This window comes from Mytilus edulis, chromosome 11 (assembly GCF_963676685.1).
Source record: "Mytilus edulis chromosome 11, xbMytEdul2.2, whole genome shotgun sequence".
Lineage (NCBI taxonomy): Eukaryota > Metazoa > Mollusca > Bivalvia > Mytilida > Mytilidae > Mytilus > Mytilus edulis.
In genome coordinates, this window is record NC_092354.1 from 10,684,952 (window position 1) to 10,696,848 (window position 11,897).

Here is an 11,897-nt window from a genome sequence, read left to right on the forward strand (position 1 = left end):
ATGTTGTTTGAGGTATCAATACCGATGTGGTCATTGTGTTCCCAGTTTTGCTCGAGAGTGCAAGTATGCAAATCTATTAACTTTATAGCATGGAATAAAACTTGTCAGATAAATGATTGCGAACCTGTTGGAAATAAGTTTGGACTCATTGAGAGTGTTGGTAACAGCTTTGTAGCGGCCTCGTCTCTGCCAAAGGTATATACAATCAAATATTTGTTAAACACAATTATAATGTCAAAATGTTTAAGAAGTATTAATAGTTTTAGTTATACTATTCATATCCCAACTCCAGATATACTTTTCATGAGCGTATTATTTGTAATAATAGATGCATCTTTCTATTACTCGGAAGGCAATTTTCCCTAAATTGTTCAAGTATTGTTTATGTTTCGGATCAAATTTAGGTACTTCTGGAAATCAACTTTCCACTTTTCTACACGCTGATGTCGAATTAAACAGAAAAACATATGAAAATTAAAGTTAAAACTTCACCCAATTATATTAGATTTTATCTATGTATAGCAATCACATTTCACCATTTAAAATCAGCTGTGCTTATAATTGATTGCTGTTATTGTTAGTTGACTGTTTGGTGTGACTGAAGTTTTACTAGCTATGCTTACTCATGTCCTATAACACCATAAACTGTTATAAGTATAAAGACATTATGTTCGTTCATTCGACACCATTTACAAACCACTTTCCCTAAAATTACATCAAGCTTATGATTTGGTACGCCAGAAGCGCTTTAATCTACACAAAAAATGGAAACCCCTTTCTGGCCCCGTAGGAAACGAATTTATATGTACCAGCAAAACTCAAAACTATATTGTGATCGTCGTATTGCTAAAACTGAGGTCGAGACTTCCCCAGTTGACCTTACATTTTTTAACTGTTCTGTGATATTGTTTTTTTCATCAATATTTAAATACTCAATCTGTATGAAAGAAGTCACATTTCAACATTTGAATCTCTCAATTGTATTTGCTCTGAGATGTTTGCCATTTTCGCGGTTTTATGCCAGTTATGTGGATGTACTTGTAATTAATGCAGTTAGTCGTATCTTTTGTATTAACGGTGAAACATTGCTTTTCACGTAGACCGAAATATATATTTGATGTTTGCTCGTTGTTCTTGCAATTCTAAAGTAAAATGCTAGCATAACAAGTTTCATAGCCTAATATAACAACTGTCTAAGCATCAAGATATATTTTTAAGATGTTGTTTTTGAAACAACTCTTCCGCAGAGACCAAATGTCGTTGTCGTTGAAGTTTAAAACTATAATTCAAAGTACGGCCTTCAATAAAGAGCACACCATATACCGCATAATACGCTATAAAAGGTTGGAACGGACAAATACAGAATAGATATAAGAAGTTGTGGTATTAGTGTCAATGAGACGACTCTCCATCCCAGTCACAGTAAGTAAACCAGTATACATGTAGGTCAAAGTACGGAGCCTTGGCTTACACCAAACAGCAAGCTATAACGTGCCCACTGATTAGTGTTGGTATCATAATCTGAATGGATTTGAATCAATGCAAACACAGTGGTTCCTCATTTTGCTTTTTTAAAGTGCTAAATTTAACAATAGATAACATTAGATAATTAAATATAGCACTACATCTTTTTTGATGAGGTACTTTGTTACCATAGTTTTTTCATTAAATTTAAGGGTCACTTCTGTTTTTTGTCTAAGTAACATTTTGTGTACAGAAGGGTGATATCAATAGACATTAGAAGATGTGTCTTACACCGAACAGAAAGCTCTAAAGTACCCCAAAAATTACTAGTGTGAAACCATTCAAACAGAAAAACCAATGACATAATCTATATAAAAAACGAGAAACGCGAAACACTTATGAACCACACCAACAAACGACAACAAGTGAACATAAAGTTCTTAGGACAGGTACACACCAATATAGGCGAATAAGCGTCAAGTCTACATCTAGAATATTAGGTTGAGGATTGATATACAACGTATAGATTCTCAAGTGTTCAATTGATAATAGTTCTTGGCCTTCAAATGTTGGAATTCAGTGTCCCTAGTGAAGATAAACCAAAACAATGTATAAGGACACACACACTTAATATATTTATATTGAAAAGAAGAAAATGTGAAATAATCTTATGCTCAGTTCTTCATGTATTCATGTAGAATAAACACAATGTCATTGGTGATAATGTATGTGAAACATGTTAAAGGTCGAATTAAAAGTTAAAATGGAAATTGGGATTATCAATGCTCTTTCTTTAATATCTATGTACTATTGCTATATACTCGTAAAAGAAATGCCTTTTATTTTCAAATAAAATGTACTGTTTATTGTCAAAGATACAGACATTACTCTTCATAAGAACCGTTCCTGCGAAAACCAATCATGAGCATTCAACTCGAAGATATGAGTGCATTTATAATACTACAGATCCAAGTAAATTCACAAGCACCAAATCAATAGTAATTTGTTGAAATACAACATTAAATATTGTAACATGAAAATGATTTTGTTGTATCAATTTTCAGGAGCTTGCTGGACCGTGCCAAGGTCATGATTGTAAGATCAATGAAGTGTGTACTCCACAAAGTCCGACTTACACATGCATTCCATTGCTAGTAGTCTTTGCTGAAAGGAGAACCAGTAGGTTTAATATAACTTACCTATGTACTAAAACAAACATTTCCGATTATGGGAGAATAATTTACCATTATTTCATTTAGTTAGACCTTCTACATCGGCTTTTAATGTGAAAGCATTTTGTTTTAATTGTTGATTATTATCATGTCATAGTTTTTTATAATTCACTGCTAGTTTCACTGGATTGTTTCACAATACAACTTCTATGATTGATTTAAAAAAAAAAAACTTAAAATGATTAGGACTTTAATCGATTTTTCAATTAAAGGAACACTTATTCATCGTGAATTAATTGAACGAACACAAGAGAAAACATGGTGCTACATTGTTTAGTAGCTTTTGTTTGATTTTATATGTTTATTGTGATTAAGATTATAAAACAATGTTGACTGCTGTACTCATATGTTTGACATTTTAACCTATAACAATGTAGTCCTGTTTTTGTTTGTTTACTCATTGGTGACAACGATAGCTATCTATAAAACTTTAGTATTCTTTTCCCTTCCACAAACATTTGTTTATATGTGTAATTCGGCGTTGGAGTATATTTTTTGAACATGTTAATTGCCATCTGGAATTTTATCCAGTATTTTCTTTGCTTTTTTGTGTTTATAAGTTAATGATATGTCTGTATATATGAAATTGTACTCGTTACTGTATAGCCTTACGTGCTAAGGTGGCGGTAATAAACTATCTTTACATCAATTTTACATGTAAGGTATACTGACAATCAATGCTATGATAAGTAAAACAAATTAATACCCGGATTACAGTATAACTTTCAAATCTATCATGACCGCAACTCAAGTAAAAGAAAATTTAAGGATAATGTTACAAGTCTCGTTTTCAGCACAATGCATTGTAATTTGCGCTTTCATGTAACGTGTAATATATATCAATATAATATATGTATATGCGACTGTCATATACAAGGGATATGTTTAGCTAGCTTTATAATAGGTTTAACCCATTATTTCTACATTAAAAAAATGCCTGTAACAAGTCAAACATATAGCAGTTTTTTTTTATTCATTTGGTGTGTTTAATTTTTTTAATTTGCCATTTGTTAAGAGACTTTCCGTCTCCAATTTTTCTTTAAATTTAGTATTTTTGTTATTTGATATCAAACATCTAAATGATTTTAAATTTTGCACACTTTTCATTGGTTAGACGAAAAGAGTTCAATTTGATTGAAATATGTTCAATCTAGCTCGATGTCACTTCAAATATATATAACACCTATTCATCAATGTTCCAAGATCATTAACATGTACATAGATAGATAGAAGTCAATCCTAAAATATAGTGCTGTCATAATTCAATAAGATAATTGAATTTAAGTATTTGTAAACGCAGTGTTATTACATATAATGATTATTAATATAGGAGAAGGATGTCTTGTCTCTCAATTTAAGGAAACAGGCCAGAGCACTCCATATGACTGTACAAAAAAGTACGTATGCGAAGCTGGAGCAGGGGTTGACGGAATTAAAGAACTTACAAACATGTTTCATACACAAGCAGAACTCAAACCTTTCTGGTGGGTCAGACAAGTGTTCACGGTACAGAAAGTGGTCAGTACAAATCGGTTAGATAATTATGGTTAGTAAAATAATTATGACATATGATAGGTTTATGCATAGTTATACTTTCTTTATAGCTATTCCAAATCAATAAAAATCACTTGATAATAATGTGCGTTTAATGCGCTTTTCCGAATTAACCTTTATCAGGAACACTGAAAACGTATAACTATTCAGATACACTAAGAGCTTAAGACCAACATGAACCTTATAATAATAGCCGAATCCATTTCAAGTCAACTTTTTTCAGAAGGCGTTTTAACCGTAGATTTTTTTGATAATTTCTAAATGTATCAATGTTGTATTACGAAAAAAAGAACAAATGTATGCTAATAATCATGTCAGAATCGAATCACTGACTACTGAGCTAGAATCGGAAAAGTTAAATTAATTCAAATTGCAATCTTTTGAATCGTCCCCATGCATACCATATTTATTAAATTTATGTGAATTAGTTTGTTTAAGGGATACATAAAAAGATTGACACACAAAGTATTAATGTTGATTTCTATTTTTGACAAACATTTTTTTTTCGGATTGAGTAAGAACTTCTATATACAAAAACATTTAATGACCACCTTTTCATGATTGATTAATACAACAATATAAGCTAAGTCAGTAGCTAAAGTCCTTGCCAAAGTGTTAATAGTTATTTTCAATTATTCATTTACAATGGTACAGAATGTGTGATGTTGAAATGCCAGTTGCATTTTTTTTAGTGATATATCTGTATTGAAACAGAATATTTTTATTTCAATCAGTACTGTGGATTCATTTATTTTTGTTGGTACCAGTTATCGTGGATTTAGGAATACTTGCTCTTTCGTGGTTTTGTCAAAGTCCGCATACAAACCTATAGAGAATTTGTTATTTGTTGAACATTTAAATTCGTGGTTCACTTATACCCACGAAATCAACGAAAATTGGAATCTCACGAATAATAATGAATCCACAGTATCAATTATCATTCTTTGTTTTAGGTGGTCGGCTCACAAAAATGCTCATTCATGTCGGCACGAGCTTAGATACATCTCAAATGGAGCTATGTGGTCAGTTCATTGGTCCAGCCGTTAGAGGACAGGTCATAGATACGACGTGCAACACACTACCGGAAGGACAAATAGTCAAATTAACGAGTGTAAATACCGCACCAGAGAAGTTTCATCTTGCTGAAGTTGAAGTGTATGGTTTTTAGTGACATTGTTGAATGATCAATATACAATTAATTTTGTTTTCATAAAAAAATCAACATGATACTGAATAAGAAACATAAAATGTTCAGTGATGCAAGATGTATATACAGAATCTTAAAAAAACAACCACATTGTAATATCATCAAAAATAATGTGCAATATTAAGACAACTTAGGGTTAAAAATGTGCAATATTAAGACAACTTAGGGTTAAGTTGTCTCGAATATATTTTTTTTACTTATTCACATCATCTTGTAAGTTTAGCTACACCAATAACCAAGAACAAATCAAAATAGTATTATTGTCAAACCAATGCTGTGTGGGGACCATCAATTAATTTGTGTCATTTCATTGGGCATCAAAACGACACATCATCGTTTTTGTATAATTGGTCACGATTAAATTCTTCAATATGGTCAACAGAACCGTTCAGATTAAACAAAAGTTTAAGCGTTTGAATCCACTTTCTGTGATTAAAATGATGATGCAGTTACAATAGCAAAAACTATTAAATGTCAGGGTATCTTAATTATAGATTGAATTCCAATGTCAATTCACATACAGTGTGGATCTCAATGGCTCGTGAAGTTTTATATGGTGACACTACTATGATATTATCACTACTGCTGTTAACATTGATCATTCATCTACGAGTAAGACATATGATCCAAAAAGAAATTACTGAAATTGATCAAATGAAATAATATAATCAGTCATATCCTGAAAATTCTGAAAAAAAACCAACACTATGACAAAGGATAATTTTCAAAATCATACAGTTGAATATCAACGTTTCAATATTAACCATCTGTATTGTTTGGTTCGTGGTATACTGCACGCTTCAAGTGATATGTTGAGGACTCGAATTCTATGATGTTAAAATCCAAATTGATATTAACTGTTTCTCCGCAGAGTAAAAACAAAAAAAGTCAGCTTAAAGGCAGAATTATATGACCAAATAGGTTGACATGTCTATCTGTAGACCAGAACGTTAAAAATCCACATAATTTGCCATTTGTTAAGAGACTTTCCGTCTCCAATTTTTCTTTAAATTTAGTATTTTTGTTATCCAAAAAGAACCATACGTATAGCTAAATGAAATACTAGAGTCCAGAGAGAGATACATTCCAAATCTTTTTGAATTTGGAAAGAAAAATAAACAATCAACACAAACTTTTTAAGATAAATACTTTAGTCTAACTAAAGCCATGTTCTACTCTGTGTAACATTTGGTTGATTTATAGTTTCTTTGAAAAAGTTCACATAAAAAATACACACATGATGTGTTTTAGCTTTTGATTTTACCATTTGATAAGGGACTTTCCGTTTTGAATTTTCCTTGGAGTCAGTAGTTTTGTTATTTTACTTTGTACTATTGTAAACCGATGTTTAACAATTTGAAAACTATTTCCATCCCATACATGTTGTAATGGCTTATTTGTTCGGTATTCCCTGTGGAAAAAGTTATGTTAAACAAAACAAAATGTTGCATTAATTTCAAATGAGAATAATACAATAAAGCGTACGTACACTACAGTGGTTTCGTGTTTCAACAGATATCTGAATGATAGATACCTTCCAGGAGGAAAATGAATACGATGTACTTTCATAGATAATTTACAATAAAACGATTTGTGCATTTCAATACATATTATATTATAAACAGGAGAACAAATGTAGTAAATTCATCACTGCATAAACAGATATAGGTGTTGTCATAATATACCCTTTTAAATTTCAATCTTGACTTTCATTTGCAATATCGTATAATAGTTCTTATATGATTTGCATATTAGGGAATACGTTTATGTGATTGGTCGAGAGGACTTCCGGTAGTTGATCTAGACGTCGGTTATTTTTCGATAGACGACGTTGACCGAACTTCTTTTTGTAATTAATGTAAACAAGATAATAACACCGACGTATACAAACTATAATTTCACTGTACGTTAATCGTTAAATAAAATAATACATAAACATATTCATTTGAATGATAATAAGAGTTTTTGCAGTTAAATTTTTACCAGAAGGTAATTTCATTGAGTACATATTTTCGCGCTTACCAACAATTATATTCATGCGCCAGGCCTATTCGATGACATAAATCTACAATTTACGTGCGACAGAGGTAACGATTTTGAAAAATATATTCTCTATCTTCAATTTTAACGAATTATAAGGATTAAACGCCTTTTTAAAAAAAATGTATTGGTGTATAAACTGGACCAAGTCACTCACTAACATGTTATAAAAGTCCTTCGGACTTTTATTTGTTAGTGAGTGAATTGGTCGAGTTTATACACCAATAAATTCCTTTAAAAAGGCGTTTAATCCTATAATAATTTTCTTCAAATAAACACAATGTCCTTTGACATAACGTGCACATAGTGTTATAACACATTACACGTATTGGAAGTTCTAAACCTGATTATATGATTTGATCCCATTGGTGAACATACATGACGCATTGTTCTAAACATGGTTATACGTTTTGATATCATTGATGAACATACATAGCGTATTGTTATACACCTGATTATATGATTTGATCCCATTGGTGAACATACATGACGCATTGTTCTAAACATGCTTATACGTTTTGATATCATTGATGAACATACATAGCGTATTGTTATCAACCTGATTATATGATTTGATCCCATTGGTGAACATACATAGTGTTATACCACATTAAAGCTATTGGAAGTTCTAAACCTGGTTATATAATTTGATCCCATTGGTGAACATACATGACGCATTGTTCCCATTGTTAGTTTTAACGTATGTCTGCTTGACTGATATCCTGTAAAGATCAAATTCATCAAATTCATCAAGAGCATATGTAAGTCGATAACAAACACCAAGAACCTATTAAAATTATTTGACAATAGGAATGTTTTAGTAAAAGTTGATCAAGAAATACTAATCATAAATGAAAATATAAACGTGACATATATTAAATTGATGAACAGTACCATAAAAGCAAATCTCTATATATGAGGTAAAACCTTAATCCAGGTTTTCAAAAAGAAAATCAAATTCACAAAGATGCCAAAATACGACATTATTTGATATGTGTACTTCCGGGGAATGCGACTTGTTCGTTTTATTTCTCTTTTTCTCCAGAACGAATAATACTGAATAAATAAGACTCCGAAAAACCAAAAGGTTAATGTATAAGTGTTTTAATTAAAGTTTCATAAGCACAACAATAAAATTATCTCCAAGCCCCTTGACTTTTAAACATGAACATGATGATTCACAAGCTTTGGATAAAAACAATCTTGAAGTAATGTAACTTGACAGAAATGTAATGATTGAATAAAGCAAACAATTATGAAAGACTATTATGATTCATTTATATATGCTGGGAATTTCTAAACAAAAAAAAATAAATTAAATTAAAACACAAAAAATGTACGGGACATATGTTTAATACATTAAGAGTTCTTGGATACCAATTTAAAGATACATTTCCGATTGAGTTCAAACGATGGGAAAACCAAATAATATATCTTATTATTATTACATTCGAGAAAAAAGGAATTCAAATCATAATGCATCTGCAATGTTTTAAATATATAATGCCTTAGAATAACACAAACCATTAATTTTGTTGTTTTACTATGGACATTCCAATTAATAGTGTAGTAAAATGTATTATAGTGCGCGTGGTCGTGGATGCTAAAGTCGGTGACGTTATTATTTTTAGTTTCTAATGCATAAGATAACCAATTTTACCTACGGTGATATTCAGTGATATAACTTTAAACGTTTAGTCTACGAAGTGTATCATTTGCTTCAAGTGATGTCATGCAAACATACAGCATTAATAACAATAATCATGATACGTTAGCAAACCTATGTACGTCGTTAACACATTGTATTTTGGTCTAAGAAGTGATCACAGTTGTCCTTTAAAAATTTGTACATTTAAAATCAAACATATTATGATTGAAGTAATACATAGCATAGTGTGCATGCATGCTTTATGGTTTTCATTTAATAACAATACATGTTTTTCTTATAGTGATATGCATCATTTAGTCTTTAGCTGACAATCATACTAACCATATGTTTTTTTATAAGAAAGTTTAACTTGTGTTGTTCCGTAGAACTTTGAATAAAATGTTAGAAAGTGCTATAATTTATATATTATTTAGACGATACACAACTATATTACATACATACCAAGACGAAAGAAGCTAGCTGAGACATTTTTGATAGTAAATGAAGTATCTTATGTCCACTGAATCTTTTCACACTATATATCCTGAAGGTAATAAGTCGGCCGGTGTTGAGTACGTCGGCTGGCAATACATGCATTTACGTTTGCACTTGATCGTGAATTGCTTGATTTAAAGATTAAAGTTTCGGAATGGACATTTTTTCAGCGACGCTAATTTATTCTTTGCCATCACTAGCGTATTTTGATTTTCATCTTTTTTCGCGATGTATACACATGATCCATAATCTTTTAAGCGCGAATCTGTAAAAATACTGAAATGCACGTTACTTGTTTTCAAGGTGATGTTTTGGTTATAACGGACAATCTCGAAACGTTCATGTGTTTCTTTTCCTATTTTTCAACAATGTTAGACGACGTCCAGCGATGAAGGTTTATCCTAATCTACTTTAGTCGCTCGTATATGGTACATTGATATTTGAATCCTAACAGTATTAGGACTAATAGATATGAGCCGATCGTACAATATTCATGACTGACGGAGAACCAGTACCAGGATTATAATTTAGTACGCCAGACGCGCGTTTCGTCTACATAAAACTTATCAGTGACGCTCATATCGAAATGGTTATAAAACCAAACAAGTACAAAGTGAAGAACATTGAGGATCCAAAATTCTCAAAGGTTGTGCCAAATACGGCTTAGGTAATCTACGCCTGGGATAAGAAAATCCTTAGTTTTTCGAAAAATTAAGTTTTGTAAACAGGAAATTTATAAAAATGACCACATAATTGATGTTCATGTCAACACCGAAGTGCTGACTACTGGGCTGGTGATATCCTCGGGGACGAAACGTCCACCAGCAGTGGCATCGGTCCAGTGGTGTAAAAAGTTATCAAAAGTACCAGGATTTTAATTTAGTACGCCAGACACGCGTTTCGTCTACATAAAACTTATCAGTGACGCTCATATCGAAATGGTTATAAAACCAAACAAGTACAAAGTGAAGAGCATTGAGGATCTAAAATTCTCAAAGGTTGTGCCAAATACGGCTTAGGTAATCTACGCCTGGGATAAGAAAATCCTTAGTTTTTCGAAAAATTAAGTTTTGTAAACAGGAAATTTATAAAAATGACCACATAATTGATATTCATGTCAACACCGAAGTGCTGACTACTGGGCTGGTGATATCCTCGGGGACGAAACGTCCACCAGCAGTGGCATCGATCCAGTGGTGTAAAAAGTTATCAAAAGTACCAGGATTTTAATTTAGTACGCCAGACACGCGTTTCGTCTACATAAGACTCATCAGTGACGCTCATATCAAAACATTTATAAAGCCAAACAAGTACAAAGTTGAAGAGCATTTAGAATCCAAAATTCCAAAAAGTGGTGCCAAATACGGCTATGGTAATCTATGCCTGGGATAAGAAAATCCTTAGTTTTTCGAATAATTCAAAGTTTTGTTAACAGGAAATTTATAAAATTGACCACATTATTGATAAGTTGACTACTGGGCTGGTGATACCCTCGGGGACGAAACGTCCACCAGCAGTGGCATCGACCCAGTGGTGTAAATAGTTATCAAAGGTACCAGGATTATAATTTAGTACGCCAGACGCGCGTTTCGTCTACATAAGACTCATCAGTGACGCTCATATCAAAACAATTATAAAGCCAAACAAGTACAAAGTTGAACAGCATTTAGGATCCAAAATTCCAAAAAGTTGTGTCAAATACGGATAATGTAATCTATGTCTGGGATAAGATCGTCTACGATAGATAATCCAGCTGATCTGTAATATTTCATCGTCATGTCTTATATATTGGATACATACATATTACATTGGAATATGGATAAAGAAAATACTATAGGATTGGAAATTCAGATATTTTTACAGTTAAAAGTAGATTGCGAGGAATAAGTAAACGAATCATTAGTTTGTATTAAAAATGTCTAAAATAAATTGATTTTTTGAACATAGATTTATCAATAACTACTAGAACACACCCGTGATATCGCGGGTCCGTGACTGAATTAAAGTATATAACTTTGCGTATGCCTTATTTTAGTATTGGTATTGTCATCAATAAAGTCATGCCGATTATAAGATGCACAGTTTTCTCAGTCTGCTTTCAAAATCTTTCTTTTTTAACCCGTCGACCTTGAACCTATCAATTTTTGGTAATATTAATAATTTGAAAACAAAAGTGCCTGGAATGGAGTATTTTTTACTCGACAGTATACAGCAAAATTGTAAATACACCGTTTGGTGGTGCGCCTGTCAGATGCGG

At 31.8% G+C, this 11,897-nt stretch overlaps 1 protein-coding gene across 1 annotated transcript; it reads left to right on the forward strand.

The window, feature by feature from the left end:
• The first annotated feature begins 1,395 nt into the window (after positions 1-1,395).
• Positions 1,396-5,572, forward strand: LOC139493970 (uncharacterized). The gene is made up of 4 exons (XM_071282137.1): positions 1,396-1,422; positions 2,529-2,643; positions 4,027-4,242; positions 5,204-5,572. Exons 1-4 carry the CDS (start codon positions 1,396-1,398, stop codon positions 5,416-5,418), a joined length of 573 nt encoding a protein of 190 aa, XP_071138238.1. The 3' UTR covers positions 5,419-5,572.
• Positions 5,573-11,897: the final 6,325 nt, after the last annotated feature.

What these genes read in the sequence shown, in the direction of transcription:
- LOC139493970 (XM_071282137.1), top strand. Translation starts at nt 1,396, where the DNA reads ATGAGACGACTCTCCATCCCAGTCACA. An exon ending in CTTTGCTGAAAGGAGAACCA is followed by an intron (nt 2,644 to 4,026) that starts GTAGGTTTAATA and finishes TTATTAATATAG; the next exon opens with GAGAAGGATGTCTTGTCTCT. An exon ending in AAATCGGTTAGATAATTATG is followed by an intron (nt 4,243 to 5,203) that starts GTTAGTAAAATA and finishes TCTTTGTTTTAG; the next exon opens with GTGGTCGGCTCACAAAAATG.